The 18,347-nt window shown below is 43.2% G+C and overlaps 1 protein-coding gene across 2 annotated transcripts in view; it reads right to left on the reverse strand.

Moving 5' to 3' along the window:
- ENGASE (endo-beta-N-acetylglucosaminidase) overlaps positions 1 to 18,347 on the reverse strand; it is a 324,534-nt gene that overhangs the window by 124,750 nt on the left and 181,437 nt on the right. For both annotated transcript variants that reach the window (XM_086931067.1, XM_086931068.1), the window contains 3 exons: positions 16,330 to 16,438; positions 15,022 to 15,218; positions 13,575 to 13,738 (listed from right to left, as the gene is read on the reverse strand). In XM_086931067.1, the coding sequence (XP_086787193.1) occupies positions 13,575 to 13,738; positions 15,022 to 15,218; positions 16,330 to 16,438 (470 nt within the window). The remainder of the gene's footprint in view (positions 1 to 13,574; positions 13,739 to 15,021; positions 15,219 to 16,329; positions 16,439 to 18,347) is intronic.

The raw sequence follows: 18,347 nt of genomic DNA on the forward strand, positions 1-18,347 counted from the left end.
CCATATTGATACTTCTTTCTTTATTGCCGTTTCGCTGATCATTTCTGGTTCTAAATTCTCCGGGTCTAAATCTCCTTTTGGAATGGTGCTTGCCCAGCTGCTCAGGTGGTAATATTTAAACCTCGAAATTTTATGATCTGCAATTCTTTGCAACTGGTCCCATGATAGCAAGGAATTCCCAGATAAAAGTTGTCCCCATTTTTCAATTCCAGCTTGTCTAATTGGTTTTGATAAAGAATCTTTTAAACAATCAGGGGTGCCTGGGGAATGCCATATTTGGAGCCAAGTTACTATAGTATGGAATCTGTGTGATTGATCTTATTTGATTCCAGATCTTAACTGCATTGTTCAGAACTTTTAGTTTGACTTTTTTGAAAAATTTCGGATGGCCGAATTTGAAGAGGAAATGATCCTCCCCCTTTGTCAAATGAAACAAATGTGTTGGATATGCTTGATGGGCTTTTAATAAGACCCTAATGTTTTTGAATTGAAAGGATCTGTAATATTCATATAAATCCGGACTTGCAATGCCCCCTTGTTCCTTCTTTCTCCTAAGTTTATTCCATGAGATTCTTGTGCTCTTGGATGCCCAAATAAAGCTAGCTATTTCTCCTTGTATCTTTTTTATGGCTTCCTTTTTAAATTCCAGTGGAATATTGTTAAAAAGATATGTAAATTTTGGAATGATTGACATTTTGATTATGTTGGATTTACCTAAGAAGCTTAGTGATAGACCTGAGCAGGTTTTCAAAAGTTTTCTCGTTTCATTCATGACACGTGTGAGGTTTGTTTCTACTAGTTTTCCAAGATCTTGAGTTATGATGATTCCTAAATATTTTATTTTGTCCTTCAAAAGTGGTGAAATTAATTGTGAATTCCAGCTCATTATTTCCGTTTTATCGATATTAACCAGATATCCAGATACTTTACCAAATTTAATCATCTCTTCCTCGATTTCCAGATTAGAGTTATTATAGTCATCTGTAAGCACCATTAAATCGTCTGCATAAAGCGCTATTTTTCTTGTCCACTGTGAGTATCTAAACGGTGTGATGTTAGTATTGTTTCTGATAGAACATGCTAACAGTTCAATATATAAATTAAAAAGTAATGGGGATAAGGGACAACCCTGACGTGTACCCCTTTGGATCTCAATATTTTCCGTGAGATTGCCATTAACAGCTACCTTTGCTCTTGGGCTTGAGTATATTTCCCTTACTATGTGATTAAAATTAATCCCGAATTTACTTTTCTCTATGCTTTTAGTTAGAAAAGCCCAGTTAACCCGGTCGAAAGCTTTAGCAGCGTCATAAGTATGGAGTGTAAGGGGCAGATTTTCCTGTATAGCTATATCGATTGTTGCTATAAGCTCATGTGTAATTTCTTGTATCTGTCTTCCCTTAATAAAACCCTTTTGGTCTGTATCAATTAATTTAGCCATAACCTTAGATACTCTTTTCGCTATTATATTCATGAAGATCTTGTAATCACAATTTAGGAGCGATATTGGCCTATAAGAAGCGCAGTTCTTCGGGTTTTTCCCTGGTTTTAATAATATGCTTATCGTAGCGTCGTGCCATGAGTCTGGAAGCCTTTCATGTTCTATATATGTTTTATTAATTGTTTCAGTTAAAGGTTCGATTAATGTTTCTTCCAATGCGATATAAAATTCATTGGGCAGAGCATCTGGGCCTGCAGCTTTTCCCTTCTTTAGATGACTAATGGTGCTCCTAACTTCTTCTACTGTAATTACGGAGTTCACCAATTCCGCTTCTTCCTCTGTCAGACACGGGAGTTGAATCTTTTCAAGATAATTTTTGATTTCTTCCTCTGTAGAATTTGTGTCTTCCTTGTATATTGAAGTGAAGAAATTAAAGAATTCCGTTCTAATTGCACTATCATCTGAGAGAGTGACTGATTGATCTTGGTTATATATATTTAATATATTATTTCTGGATTGATCTGTTTTCATTTTCCAAGCTAGGAGTTTTCCGCATCCTTCGCCATACTCATGGTTTGCTAATTTACTGCTCTCCCATTTCTCTTTGATTATATTCTCTAAATAGACTGTCAGATTTTCTCTTGAGTTACGAAGTTTTTCTTCCAGATTTTCCTTTTGTATTAGTGGAACATCACACTCCAAGTGTAATTCATCTTCTTTGATTTCTGTTTCTAATTTTTTGATTTCCTGTTTTTTTTGTTTGTGTTTGTGAGCGCCTAGACTAAGCAATTTTCCTCTGATAACTGCTTTATAAGCATCCCATATCATGCTTTTTGCTGTACTGTTTGCGTTATCTTGAAAGTATTGTTGGGTAGTTAATATAAGTTCCTCCACGCATCGGTCTTCTCTTAAAATTGTGCGGTCAACTGTCCACCTGCTAGGCCTTTGTAGTTGTGGTAGTGATATGTTTAATTGAACGGCAGAATGGTCCGATAAGTGAGCGGGTAAATGTTCGATACTTTTAACTTTCTCTCTCAAATTTTTGTTTAATAGAAAGAAATCTATTCTTGATTTGTGCCCTAATTTTTTATTGTGGAAGGTGTATGGGTAATTCTTTATTCCTTTTAATCTCCACAAGCCTTCAAGCAATAAGTCTTTTTTATAGAAACCTAACCACTCCCTCATCTTCGGTAAGTTCCATTGCTTTGTTGGTGGGGATCTATCAATCTTAGGATCTCCTATCAGATTAAAGTCCCCTCCCATTATAATTGGATCTGGGTATGTTAGAAGCTCGGAATAAAGTTTTTGGAGTGGCTCCGCGTCGTCCCTATTAGGTCCATAATAACCCACAATAGTCAAAATATGATCTTCAATTCTGACTTTGGCGATTGCCCATCTACCTTTGCTGTCCACCTTGTCCTCTTCTACTTTGGCTTTGAGAGATTTCTTTATAATAATTACTACCCCTTTTATATTGCACTCTTGCGTAGTATGTATACTTGCTCCAATCCAGTTTAAATTTTTTGCTAACTGAGACCATTCCTCATTTGTTAAGTGGGTTTCTTGTAAGATAATAACTTCACTCTCTGTTTCTTTGAGATATTCCATAATTCTTCTTCTTCGTGATAGTGTTCTGAGCCCGTTAACGTTCCATGTTAAGATTTTTATAGATTTCTCTTTTGCCATTTTAAATTGGTTTTGCATTTGAGGCAGCTTTTTTCTCCCTTGCCAATCTTTTCATATTCCAATTTTGAGGATTTTTTTGTTTTTTTTTCCCTACTTTGCTCCCCACCCATGTGTATTTACAGTTCTGCATTTTGTGATTTCCTTTCAGTTTCCCTCCCCGGGGAAGCCTCCTTTTTTCTCCTTCCAGGTGTTCTTTCACCTGGTTTCGCGCTCCGTTTTCTCCAGGTAATTTCTTCCTTGAGTTTAAATTAGTGATTGCTTCACCCTATACATTTCTATTTGTCTTTTCTTTTCTACATCTTTATGAATTTTGGTTCATTCATTATTTTTGATATGTTGAATATTTCGAGTGCGTCTGAATCAGCTCTTGATTTGGTGATTATTCCTTGTTTAGTTTGTCAATTTCAATTTGATCTTTTATTAATTGGATAAGGTTCTCTACCTCCTTTGGGTCCCTTAAGTTGTGCATTTTGTTTCGCCACATTATTCTGAGCGAGGCAGGGAATTTTAGCTGTACGCTTGCTCCAAGTGTTTTTAGCTCCTGCATATACTGCCCCAATTCCCATTGCCGATCTTGTGTAATTTTGCAGATATCTGATCTGATACGAAATGACCAGCTCATTTTGTTGAAGCTTCCAACTTTTAAACCCTCGCTCAGTATTTTTAATTTCACTGTGTACGTTCTGAAATTTACCAAGATTTTTCTCGGGGTTTTCCTCTCTTTGCTTTTTCTAAAAGGGTCTCCATGTACTCTCTGGATGTCTTCCGCTAAGTTGAATTCTTTAGTCCATGGGAGAAATTCTTCTAGTAGAGATATTACGTAGGTCTTAATGTCCGTTCCCTCTGAATTCTCAGGGACATTCAACATGCGAATATTATTTCTCCTTCCTTGATTTTCCAGAGATTCAAGTTTTTCTTTGACTATTTTATCGTTGTCCTTCAAGTGTCTTATCTCTCTGAGTGTTGTCTACTCTCTTGTTTAGTGAGCTCAACTCGCTCTCTACTGCTGTAACTCTGACCCCTAAGTCATTTATTTTTTGATCTAGGCTTTCTACTGCTTCTTGTATTTTGTTTTGATTCATCTCAGAAATTGCGAATTTTTCACGCATTTCCCCCATTATTTTATCCATCATTTTGCCCAAGCACAGTTCTAACAGGTTTCCTGTAGCACCTCTGTCTCTGTTTTCTTGCTCGTCTTCGTAAATCTCGAGAGTCTTGAGACTCTTTATCATTTTCGATTTCGATTTGTGATAAAGCACTCGTACTTGGTTGGGTAACAGAGATTAGCTGAGCTGGCTTAACTGGTTGGGCTGATTGAGTTGTTAATAGTGATTGTTCCATTGAAGAGTTGATATTTGTGAAAGGATCAGGCGAGGATACCGACTGCATATTTTCTCCTATCAAGACTTCCTCACCTACAGGCTCCCCAACTTCCTTTCCCAACTTGAGGTTAATATTTAAGGTGCCTGTTGGAATACTTGCAAACTGTGCAGTCATTGGTTCTGATGTGCCTTTTGAATTCGTTGTGTCGGTCGTGTTATTAGCCTGATCTTGGTTTCCACCTCTCACTTGTGCCACTTGTTGTACTTTAAAATATGATCTCAGCGAAGGAGTAATCTTTATTCTCTTCTCTTTAGGTTTTTTTGAACCTCTGCTTTTTATACTCTCCGTTAAATCCTCTAATCGCGAAGGGATTTTCACAGTCTTTTTTGTGTTCTTAGGGGTCATACACTTCTTCTTTGTTGGCAGTAGTAGACTCTGTCACCTTAGACTCTGATTCCTGAGACAGTATGTTGATTTCTTTTTCCCCTCTTCCAATCTTTCTTGTCCCGAAAGAGGAGGCCCTTGAAAATTCCCTGTACCCTTCCTTGCTCTGGATCTAGTGAAGTAATTGATGTTCGGAGGGGCTTCCTCTTTTTTGTTATTTTCACTAACCCCTAGTGTTGAAATAGTGTGATGATTGTGAATATTATCAGTGTTTTTAATTTGTGAGGCTTTATTCTCTTGAATTTCCGGTTTTGAGCCCGGTACTGGTGCTTGTGTGTCTGGTTCTGTTTCACTTGTGCAGCTGGATACTCCCCTCTCTTCCACTAGAGGGCGCCAGAGGCTTTCGTTGAGTCTTTCACTCATCCAACAAACATATATTGGTTTTTCTGTTTTAATTTTATTTTCCTTCCAGCAATACCCTTTGTTGTAGAGTATATTGTGAAAAATGTCCGATAAATTCCTGCTTTTGAAAGCACACGCTTGAGTGTTCTCTCGTGGAACTGACTCAGTAAACTTATCACAAGCTCTTCTCTTCTCTGTTTTACTGCAACTGATCTCCACTAGCACTGAAACTGACTCAGCGCGACTCTGCTCGCCACAGTTACCGCTGTTACCGCTGCTTCTGCCTCTTCCACTCTTGCCCCGGAAGAAGAAGCGTGCTGCGAGGTTCCTCCTTCTGCTCTCGCCGGCTGCTTCGCGAGCTCTTTTCCAGAGCCCGCCTGACGAATCAGCTGCCTGTGGGGGCTGCAGCAGAGACGCTACCGGGACCGGGACCGGGGCCGGGGTCAAGATCTGCGCTAAGTCGAAGCGCAAGCCTGTCATGGGAGCTCCCCCTCCACTTCTCTGAATAAACAGCTCCCAGAGGAAAGAACCCGTAAATCAAGGAGTCTCCACCGCAGCAGTAGTTGCTCACCGCGGTAAATCACGGCGGGCTCTTCAATCTCGTGCCACAGGTAACGGGAACGTGAACGGGAAGGCTGTCCAAGAATATCCAGTAACGGGCGACAGGGGGAATCAAATGTCAGAAGTCAGAGGGTGGCAGTGATAGTTGTTAGCGGAAACAGAAACGCTACCGAGGACTTAGTACTGCTCATTTCTTTATATATTTAAACTTTTAAACCATTGCCGTTCTAGTTGCCTTTTCTCATTCTGCTTCTATGGGTCGGGAAGCGTGTGCAGCGTTTACCTGGAGACTCTTTCACGGAGCTCACGACCAGCGTCTTCAGCCGGCCGCCATCTTCCCCCCTCTCTCAAAAAAGGAAAGTCTTCTTTCAAAACATCTCGCCATACCTATTTCATTTGCGGTCAGACAGCCTATGCACATCTGCCCTTAGACTGGGGTGGAACATGTTATATATCGTTCCTGCTGCCCCCCGTTTTCCTGGCCCCATCCCATTATCATCGAGATTCACGACTAGAGCATGTTAGACACAGGAGAGAGACCGATTCCTCCGTGATTGATCAGACTGAGACAGCCTGGGAGCAATATACAGATTTCAATAGAGGATTCTTTTTCTTGATAGGTCCTGTCCAAAACAGTAAACTCATACGCAGGTTAACAAGAACTCTAGAAGCAGTTGTAAATGAGACTGCATCTGCCCTGGCTAACTTGACCCAGGAGCAGTCCGCCATGAGACTTGTTGTTCTTCAGAACCGTCTTGTTCTTGACATCATCCTGGCAGATAGGGGCGGGGCTTGTAGAGTGATTGGCTCCAGTTGCTGCGTTTTTATTCCAAATAATGCGCCATCGGTGTACGCAGCAATAACAAGACTCCACAAAATTGCTCACGAGATACATCAAGATCCGGGCACATGGACTTGGTCCGGTTGGCTCTGGAGTGTAATATCGGCATGGGGATGGAAAGTGTTGTCGTTCCTAGGAATGATACTGCTTATGATATTCGGCTGTTGTCTCTGTCTGCAGTGTGGCTCGGCGATTTGCGGCCTGTGTGCCACTGCCTGTATTCCCCATCCACGTATACAAAAGAAAAAAGACGAACAAATGATGCTGTATGATCAGATATACGGTCTCATGAATATAGATGTGTCCTGAAGGGCACAGTAGGGGACAAGGAGGGAATGAGGAAAATGAATTTTACATGGTCAATGTGTCCCCTGCTTGTACCCCACGTTTAGTGTATGTTCATGTCACTCATGCATTTTCCTTCTCATGCCTGCAATAATAATGCCTCTGCATTTCCGTCCCACATTAGAATGTCAGTTACCAAGCCTTCCATGAAAGAAACGTTAATTCTACATTGAGGCCTATGTTGCCAATGTATTTGCATTGTGCACATTTAAAAGTCGAGATGAACCCGTTTTGTGGCTCAGCCTGAGCCAGGACCCGAATTCAGGCTTCAGGTCTCCAGACACTCTGAAAGCTGCAGCTCAGCTACGTATCCCTGACCTCTCGCATACTTTCTGCTCAGCCGAGAGGGGCCCAGCCCGGCCTGCCAAGACAGTATTTTGCGCACAGTTATCTGCTCACTCCACAAACACACATTCCTGCCTAGTGAAGAAGGTAAACAGAACCCGTCCACAGAGATAGGGCCTAGCCTTTCTGTCTCTGTTTAAGTGATTTACAGAGCTCGCATCCATAGAAGGCCCATGGCCCCCACGTAATGCACAAAGAAATATATGCCTACACTGGCTCTTAGTGATGAGCAACCTTTGCTTGAGCGACCTTTACTTCAGACAATACATCCTCCAAACTTAAGATATCAGATAATACCAGACGTGCAGGTCGTCCTGAGACTGAAGGCTTCTCTACTAGACCGAAAGTCAGCTCCCCCTAGCTTCCCCCAGTTACACGTCAATTGCACGTCATGACCAAGTGGCGCACACAAGTAGGGTAAAGGTTCCAGCTGACCATGCAGACCCCCTCCATGTATCCACCCATCTATGACTCACCTATGACTCCTCAAGGGAACGCCCACGTGTACGCCTTCTTACACGCCCTTTTGCACGCCCACATGCTCTTATCTCTCTCTTTCTCTTGCTCCGCCTGGAGCGCTCCTCCTTCTCTATGCAATGCAATGTATATTCAATGTATAAATATTGTACTCTGTGAATAAAGTTCAGAAGACCCTTCCTGAACCTTAGTGGTGATGGAACCCGATTCTCCCTTAACTCGAGTTACTGAAATAAAGCCCTTTTGAATCGGACACCACGGACTCTGCCTCTCATTATATGCATGACCCTTTGTTTAAGTATAGAAATTCCGACAGGGTAATATTTAATTTACCACAGGTCGTCGACACTTTTCTTCCTGGTCGAATCCGATGGTTTCGAACTCTTCGATCCGACGACTGTCTCCAGCAGTTTCGGTTTCGTTTTTGACTCCATGGCTTTCGGTTTCGATGTACCTAGTGACTGGTAATGTTCGACCGATGGCTCGCGTGATATATTTTTAGCCGGGCCGATAGGCGGGGCTATAGAATGTTCGTCATGATCTTGGCTAAGGCCTTCTGGCGATGCCTCGACCTGAGCCCTTGGAAGTCTATCAGTGTCTGTTCCGGGCCCCGTACTCATTGGTGGGCCTGGTTCATCGCTCGAGTCGTCATAGACAGCTCCGATGGGTGATGAGTCGTCCCTTACCTAGACGACGTTTTCATCCTCGACGTTTTCTTAATAGTTGGAGTCATGCTCCGAACCGGGATAAGACTGCTGTTCTGGATCCTCAGTCTCGACGACCTCATCGTCTTCTTCATCGAAGATATTCACCGGGTCGGGCGCTGGCTTCGTCATCGTCTGCCTCGCTGCGCGTCGAAGTCTAAGAGTCTTCTTCGACCTGAATTGAGCACAAGCTAGACAGTTGGCCTCATTGTGCTCTGGAGATAGGTACTTGTTGCACACCGGGTGTACATCGATGTGCAGGTACTCAGAGTTGCAAAGGGGCATCATTTGAACGGGCTCCGTTCCATCGACGATCGGGCCTCTGGTGTCGAAAAGTCCACGCGGCTCTCTTCGACGTCCTGCTTGAAAAGAAGTGGAACAAAGTACTCGGCACTGATCGAAATAACAATACCGATGACCCCGAAGGCCTTTTGGCCTTTAGAAAAGTTTACGAACTTGAGTAAAGAAAGTACATCCGAACCCAATGGTGGAAAAAAACAATCTGAGGATGCCCATGCGCACTGTAGTCCAGGGGAGGAGCCACCTATCTAGTGATACTTCGAAGACTCTTCCAGGACAACAATGTGCAATCATCCGGATACAACACTAGGCGGCGATCTATGCACAGATATGAATTCAGCAGCCCACATGCCTCGAACAGTAACTTACCTCCTACCTGAATGATTCCAGGTTGTTATGTGAAGACACTGCCCTAAATCTACAAAGTACTCTTTAAAAGTGATCCCACAGAGATGGGTTTGGAGAAATTAGAATCCCAACATCTCATGGTACAGATCTGGAAAGCTACAATAAGGTATAGTTCAGAATTTAGACTAGAAAACCATCAGGCAGAGGAGAAGAGAAGGGACAGCAGGAACAGTTAAGTGGAGGGGAGAAACTGCTGCATCGAGAAAAAGAGCAAGCGAAAGGCAGCCACTGAACAGAGAGGGAGATGGGTAGTATAGAGACTACTACTGTGAAAGGAGAAAGTATGAAAAATAGAATTAGAAAGGACTTCCTTAGTACAGAGAAGGTACTACTAAGGAGAAAAGGAGGCAGATTGGGGATAAGACACTGAAAGCATTTCACATTTTTCATCTGTGGCACAGGAATTTTGGTAACGTATTGCTAACACAAAAAGCATTATATTCACTGGCACAGTATTGATGGCAATTCCTGTGGCTAAATATTTATAATGAGTGTGTTTGCTTCCTCTGAGGCGGTTGTGTAGTTCCTAGGATCCCCCCCACCCCCAGGACAAGCATGTTTTGGATGACCTAAACTGAGGGCTTGGTGTGAAGTCAGACTCTGGACATCCCCACAGGATGAGTCAGCCGTTAGACCAGTTAGCTCTATGGTGCCACTACCACCCCCCTGTATTCTATAGCGGTGTATGTAGTTTCTGGCAACCACTGAACAGGACAACCCCGAATCTCGGGTATCGTGGAAACAATACGGTATCTTTTGCTCAGTCACTTGTGTTTGCTTTTCTAAGAGTACGTAGACTGACGATTGGAGCGGTTTCAATAATTATTTATTGGTCAAGCGTCAGTCTAGTATGAAACATATTTCCTGCGATAATCAAGACCAGAGCAGACAAATGTAATCGCTAGTACCAATGTCGTAAAAGGTAGATACATTTCTACAATAATGCTAATAAGATGAATAAAAGCATATTACATAAAACAATAGCATTAGCGTACTCCTACGATGCATAGCCTACCTAACCGTGCCTACCCTAGAGGTGTAGGTGAAGCATGTATGTGTAAGTGCTTATGATATGTCCTAATGGGATCTAATGGAGCCAGGAATTCCCCGGGGAAGTGCTAACCCCTCACATGATGGTTCTGAATGAAGGCCCCCGTACCCGAGTCGAGGAAGGCACCCCGCAAGGGATGTCAGATCCCTGCTTGTCGAAGGATCATCTGGCAGAGCTTCGTCTCAGCTTGGAAGGAAATTCTCGTCTGCATGTCTAAGGGGGAGTGAAGGTCTTTTATACTAAAGTGGTCACTATAGTGTTTTTCTAGAGTCAATATGTTTTGAAAACATTCGCTAATCCCCTGCTAATCCTGTTCTAATCCAATATGATCATATACAGCTGGCTGTTGGCCATGAATGAAAAAAGTGGTGGCCCTTGTTCAGAATAAATCTACTGTGCCTGGGGACATGTTTCTTCAAGTCAGATGTAAGGATTAAGAAATGGTACCAAGAGCCTAATTTCGGAGAGACAGAAGTAAGTTACTGGGTAAAAGGTCACCTGTGTAAGACCGTGATGTCGTGTGGATGAGACACAATGTTTGTAATTAGTATGTAAATGATAGAACTAACCTAAAGGACATGACAAGGCACAATAAAGCAGATGGACACTATTTGCCTGCTTTGCATCAAGTAAATACACTGGGCACATGGTTTGTGCTGAGCTTGGCTAAATAAATGCTAGTACATACTCAGGTGAATACTACTATAAGATGCTGGGGAACTACTTGAATTAGGATATTTCTTCGACTCCTGTTCAGAGCTGCCTCTAATACGAAACTGTCACTTACCAGTAGGAGTAGTTTTGCAGCTTTTTGGATCTGCATGCTGTGCATTATTCTGCCATCTAGCGGTTGTGTCCGGAATTACTTTTAATTTTTTTGTAGGAGTGGTCATCAACCTTTAAATGTAGACCATTTGGCGGTGTGTTCCTCCCTTACAATGTCAGACATAAGCCCCTGGAAGCCCCCTTGCGTTGTCACCATTGTCAGATTATTTTTATCCAGTATTCCTGTGTGTGGCTATAACGGTCCTGTTCTTCCCTTGCCAGTCTCCACATTCATTTTCTGGCAGAGGGCCACGAGAATTCAGAAACTCAAATCTGAAGGATGACTCCTCTTCTGCTGGTTCCAGTGTTACTGGCGGTCGCAAATCGGGATGCTTTGGTTGTTCTTCAGCCTCAATCTCGACCTCCAATGGGGGTTCCTTTAAAGGTCAAAGAGGGATTCCGTGGCTCACTATCTTTCTGAGGAGGACCTCCATCTCATTATCATGACGTGTTCTCTTCCTCTTGGCTACCATCGCTTCATTTTCGGCATCAACGTTGACCACTTAGGGCGTGTTCATTGGTGCTGAGCTTTCCGTTCCGAGATTGGCTTCTTCCTCCAGTGCTCCCGATTAGCTTTCAGAGTCAAGGACAGTTCTGAGGGTTTGCCTCCTGCAGTATATTTTATCTTATCCTATTTTATCTTTATCTCCACTGCACCTTGTATTCCTGTTCTTGGTGTTCTTGGACAATGGCTTTTTGGTGCATTCCTTTTCTTGGTGCCCACTGTCTTAATGTCAGTGTCCTGTCGTTCCTCCATTTCGGCATCGTCGTGACTGTAGGTCACCTCTGTACTGGGGGGTATATTTCTGTGTTTCTACTATGGAGTAGTGTTCCCACCTCTGCTTCCGCCTTACTTTAAGAGACTCTGGCTGAAACTCTAGGAAAGCGCAGCACCCTTCCAAAGTGTGGTCTCTGGGCAGACACAAGTTGCAGATTTACTATAAAACTAACATTTTGGGATTATTCCCCATTTGGCACAGAGAACATGGATTCATGCCCTGATACTCTAAAGAATGGACTTTGGTAACGTTTTCTTTCTGGCAGCTGACAAGGCCTGCATTTGTGACCTAAAGGTTGTGCAGAATTCAGCTGCTATATTTCTTGCCTGGCTTCCAAGACACGTCCCAGCCTCTCCTATCCTTCATGAGCTGCATTGGTTACCAATTGGAAAGAGTGCAATGCAAAGCTCTTTGTTTCATGTTTAAAGCCAGGGCTGGATTCGGTCTTAGATATGTACAGGACATGGTCTCTCCCATCCAGCCCAGCCGGAAATGGAGATTAGTGAGTCAGGGCCTTTATTTATTGTGTGCCTAGAAACCGCCCGGCCTGTACCGGGTGACACTCACTTGCATTCTTAGGTCCTAAGCTTTGGATTGCCCTACCGCAATTCCTTAGACACTGCACCTCTCTGTTGCAAACTTCTAAAAACCTGATTATTCTAATATCTGCTGGATTTCAGCAGCATCTATGTCTCGCGCCAGGAAATCCGATGGGTAGCCGTGAACTCTATAAATGAAATTAACATAACATAACTTGGTGGATATCTTTCTGCGCCAATGGTGACATCTAGTGCAGAACCTGAACAGAGTATGCTAACCCATACACCAATTGATATGCCTGTTCAATCGAACTCCAGCTCTCCACTGAAACCACTACAAAAATTCTATGCCAAACGGTTAGATTCCTTAGAAAATCTGACTTTGCATCTACATGTTCTGTATCTCGCTTTAACAAAAACGTCCCAAAAATTCCTCTCTTCAACCTCCGTCACCAAATGGAGAGACTCTTATAGAAAATATCAACTTCCTCATGAAGTGTTTAGTATCCAAAGATGATATGAACTAATGTAGCCATTCTATAGGTTCAAACTTTCTCTCAACCTCCCTAATACACCTGAAGTTCCCTACAGTTAGAAAACCTGCTCTAAAAATTATGTTTAGTTTTCCCAAATGTCCACAAAATGGCAGCTAGTGTCCTCACACTTGCATTTCCAGTTAACTTTCATTGGTACCTTTGCTAAAATACATGTGAAAATGTGTAAAATATCATTCACAATGTGACATTGTGTCACTTTTTGAGTGCAAAGCTTATGATCTAGTTCTGGCATCTTGGATATTGCATATTTGGGCCCCAGCTATTAGCATGGTAGTTAATAATCTTTTGAAATTAAAATAAAATAAACCTGGTCTTCTTTGAAAGGAACGGAAAGCATAAAACAAATATGGATTTCAAAATATTTTATGTGAAAATTAGAATGGCACCATTTCCGTCCCTAAAAGAATTCTTAGAATTATGTGTCCACTGCATGCCCACTCGCTTATCTCTGTCACTGAGGGGCTCTCCCTCTTGTCAACATCAGCATGTGCTAGTCCAATGCTTGTTAATTATCTTGTGGTCCCCTGTACTTGCTGGTGCATGCCAGATAAGTTCCTTTCATACTTTTCCCCCCAAACCACTAGATTGCTCTGCTCTCCTGCTTACCGGCACTACGCTTATTGTTCGGTTCAGCGATACTCTCCACGAGGCAGGCGGGGGCGTCCTGAGTGGTGAGCTCCAGGGCCACCTGAACATCAGAGTCCTTTGCAAGTTTATAGACCATGGAGAGAAGGAGCTTCCGAGGTGCAGGCATCTGGAAGGAGAAGAGCCTGGAGAAACCATGAGATGGAGGGCATGGGAAAAAAACACATGGATTTAGGAAGAGTTGGGAAGAGAAAAGAAAGCAGAGAGAAAGCAGATCCAAAGAAAACCGGATGGAGAAAAATAAGTCAGTACTGCAATGTTTCATTCTGTACTTTCCAATATCTTCCCAAGCTTGCTACTGCCTTTTTTACTAAACAATCTCAGTACTGGCTCTTGTTCTCTTAAAAATGTCCCTAGTACTGCCTTTTGCGCTCACTAAAGGCCTAAGTCCAACCCACTGCCTTGAATCCCATAGCCTTACTCCTCGAACAATGTCTACCCATCGGCCAACTCCTACTGTACTGGATTCAAACCTACTGCCTCCGTACTACTCGGCCTCTCACTTAATGTCTTTTGTGTTGACTACCTGACCCGAAAGAGCTCCAACCTATGACCCTGGTATTACCACTTCCCCCAAACCATACTGCCTCTTTACTGCCCGCTGCTAATGGCCTCACTTCAGTCCCCACTGCATAAACATTATCCACTGTCGTTACAATTACACTACATGGCCCTAGTATTACTCCCAGTTTTATCACCCAGGGCGTAGGTACTGGCCAAGGCCCTCTCACGCTGCAGCACCAGTATTAGCCCCTATAATCTGAGTTTCCAACCGCAGTACTGACCATGCACTCCAACACCAGGGCTAAAGCACTGAATCCTTCCATTCATCACAAGGCTTCAGCACAGTCCCTGCAATCCCACCGGTCACCTCATGGCCTCTGTTCTGACACCTGCTGCCACAGGACTGGCCCTGCCCTCGGAGGTAAAATATATGTACTGCCCTCTGCACTCTCACAGCTCTGCCTCTCTTAGGACTCCAACCATAGCCTGCCACAACCTCTACGTGATATCCAGTCGGATGAATGTTGCGCTTTATAAATAAATAAAATAAATAAATACAGTGACACCTTCCCTCTCACTGCATTTTCTTACTGCTATCGCTGGGATCTCTCAGCCTAAAATGATTATGCCCCTAATCACACATCTCATGATCTTAGGACTGGTACTTGGCCTTTTGTCTTGGCACTTACATGCTGCTCTGTCATATGTACCCGCAGCCAAAGTGCTGACCCTGTCCTCTAGTAAAATGGCCTTGGTTCTGACCCATGTCAGCATACATCGTCACCCTTCTATCACCAGGGCCTCTGTGCAGGCTTATGCCATTACACCCCATACCCCTTATCCTTTCACCACATGCCCCAGATGTGCCCCACAACCATTGGTACAATTCATGTTGTGTACTAACCTGACAGAGACACCCGGTGCTTCCCGGGGTATACTGCCCTCCAGACGGAAGGAGCATCCGCCATGCCAAGCATCTTCTTGGCAGCTTTGGGTCCTCAACCAGCCAGATGCCCCTTTGTCCGATTCCAACTCGTGGTCTACAAACAGTGGCTGTGTCTCTTGGGCACTCAGGTTGCACCATTCTGCCACATCCACCTCCTACAAGACAAATATGACAGTGTATGTAAACTCTTCACTGGCACACAACAAGAGGATAGACCTGCATAGTAACCACTTGGGGCACACAATTCAAGGCCACAAATCACAGGCAGCATAAGTGCAGCCACAAGAGGTCTAGGGGTACTCAAAAGCATTATTATTACAGTCACAATAATGCAGACTGGTTATATGAGGTAAACTATCATGAGAATCATATTATAATATAGAAAAACTGTAGTAAAGTTTCACGCTTACTGCTCTCTTATTAACTGGATACCAACCATAGTTATATAAAGTATGCAAACTCAGAGTACAGTAACCATGTAAAGACCATAAATGTTGCCCGATGCTGTACTCGAATAATTAATTAGATATTCGCTGTTAGCTTCAACGCAAATTCTCTTCTTTATCTGTAAGAATTCAAACGTTTACAGCAGTGGTGGCCGGTACAGTACGGGGGTGGAGGGAAAAAAATGATAATTCACTTACCTGATTGCAGCGTCTCTTCTCCGTTTCTCTTCCGCTCCTCAACCAGGAAGCATTGCGATTAGTTTTCGCACTGTGGTTCGGTGCTCAGGTGGGGAATGGGAGCCTGGGAATATTCTCCACCCAGACTGTAATGCAGCCTGGTTGGAGAACATGCCAAGTGTGCATGATGGTTTGACCAGGCCAAGACGGCCCGCCAAACGGCTCTTCGCACTTTAGAGTGCAGCAATCACTCCTCCCCAACATCAAGGAAGTCAAGCCCTGCCCCGCCCTAGCCTGGCGATACTAAAAATAAAATGATAATAACTTCTGTTATTATCATTTTATTTTTACTTGTACACTGCTCCGCGAGCAGTGGGGCGACGCTCCTCTGCCTTTGCCGAGGAGCCACCACTGGTTTACAGCCTATGATAATCATGACAAAAGGTACACAGAATAGCCCCACTGGTGGTGTAGGAAATTTGCAGACGTGCTAGTGACAGTTATGCAAGATACAGGGCACAAGGAAGAGGCCCAGAAGGTATACACAGTGGCTGACATAGTAGAAACAAAGGCACGGGAACAGTCACAGTGTTACAGTAGCTTACGGAGAAGGTACATGGCACAGTCACCAACTGGAACCTACCCTTCCATAGGAGAATCTTCTCTTCCCAAAGCCCAGGCAGAAGGAAGTGGTGAGAGGCAGGGAGCACACGCTATGGGTTGGGAGATACTGTTCTAGGAGGCCCCAAAATCTAGAAAAAAAAACAATGGATAAGCAATTTGAGTAGGAACCGACACACACACCCTGGCTTTTCTCAGCTTCCTCTCTTCAATTCCCTCTCTATTGCTTGCTTTTTACGGCATCCACGCCTTATGGCCTCTAGTGTATGTACATGTGCATGTAGAGCCATCTGTAGAGTGCACACCAGCTGGAGAGCAACAAAAGGCTGAACATAGGGTGTGTGCCTAGAATACAATTCAAAATTGTTTACTTGAAGTCAAGTTATACTGGGGTGGTACTTTTATCTTTTGGGGGAAGTGTAGTGTTCTTTGAAAAGTTGAGTCCTCAGTTTCTTTCTAAAATGTAGAAGGGTTGAGCAATTCTGATGTTAATTCTTATGTTGTTCCAGGTAGTGGACGCTGGTGTTGTAGTCAGTCTTCTTCAGGCTTAGATGATACATGCTGTAGACTGCAGGATGCTTTTCTGGTGTGCCAATGAGGTGTCTAGGAGGTTGTGTTGTAGATCGTTACCTCCATCCAGATGAGAAAGGACTGAAGCCTGGATAGTTATCCTGAAGTTGGATTTGGGTAGAAAAAGCTAAATATTTTGCTGATAGTAAGCCAACTTGATTTTCTTGATGATGTTTTCCTTGAAGGAGAAACCAATGTAGAGAGCAATTCAAGTGATTTTCCACTGGCTGTTAGCTGGGGGTGAAGCCAAACAGAGTCATGAGGTCAGCCAAGCGTGTATCTGAGATAGCTGGTTGCTGTTAACAATCTGGAGGAATTCGTTCTTGGACAAGCTGAGCTTCAGATAGGCCCTTGGCTTCGAGTTCTAGATTGACAGTGACAGGTTTGGAGTGGCTTAATGCTGTGAGCTAGGAATATTTTAAATGCAGAGGTATGTGTCTCAAGGTGTTGGATGTAGAAATTGAATAGGTTATTCGAAAGGCTGTATCCATAGACATTTTTAAGAAGATGGACCGTTTCAGGTATCTCGAGGTTGCTGTTGGTTGGTGAGGGAGGAGGTGAACGATTGCAGGGTTGTGTCAAAGAAGGCCATGAATTAAACCAGGGTGTAGTTCAATGCTTGAGCCAAGTCTTTGAAAAAATGCATAGAGGATGACCAGGGGTACTTTCTGAGTAGGAGGACATTGTGGACTTCCCAAAGGGTAGCAGTCTTCATGCTTCTTGGAGCCAGATTGGTCAACCTATAGAAGGTCATTCTTGCTGATTCAAAGCACGTAATTAGACTATTTTCTCAATGTCTTTTCCAATGAAAGGTACATTTGTCATGAGACATTAGTAGGCAAAATCATCTGGGTTCCGGTGGGCTTTTTTAAGAGGTTGGGGTTTTGTCCTGTTTTGAGTTCATCTCAGAGGATTCCTTAGAAGATGGAAGAGTTGACATTATTGAATACTGCGAGTACAGCTCCATGGAGGGACTTCTTGATGGAAGATGCACAATTATTCCATTGTAAGTAGCTTTCAGGCATTCAAGGAGTTCAGTGTGCCAGAGAAGTTTGTTGATTGTTAAATTGCGAGTACATTCATGTGGGATCGGCGATATAGCATGTACTTGGCATTGTTAAAGTGGGTTACATTTATTTCTCTTTATTTTCTCAGAGAATAAGTGATTGATGATCTTGTTCTTGACTTGTGGGATAAGTGGGCCAGAGAGGCGACTGAAGCTTAGCTCTAATGCCTTGATCAATGCTTTGCTTCTATGAGGTTGCTTTGTTGATGATACTCTTGCTTTGGCTGCAAGATGAGAGACATGCATGTATAACAAAGTGTCTTGAATGTAGTGAAGTCATTAGTGGCCTTATTCCAATTCTTTCCATCTTCATATGGAACACTAGTTTGAGAGTTCTTGGAAAATGGTGCTAAGGGTTTGTGTTTCATGTGGTGTTTAAGGGTAGTCAAAAATGTAGTTGTCGG

Source organism: Lissotriton vulgaris, chromosome 7 (genome assembly GCF_964263255.1).
Source record: "Lissotriton vulgaris chromosome 7, aLisVul1.2, whole genome shotgun sequence".
NCBI classification, from domain to species: Eukaryota; Metazoa; Chordata; class Amphibia; order Caudata; family Salamandridae; genus Lissotriton; species Lissotriton vulgaris.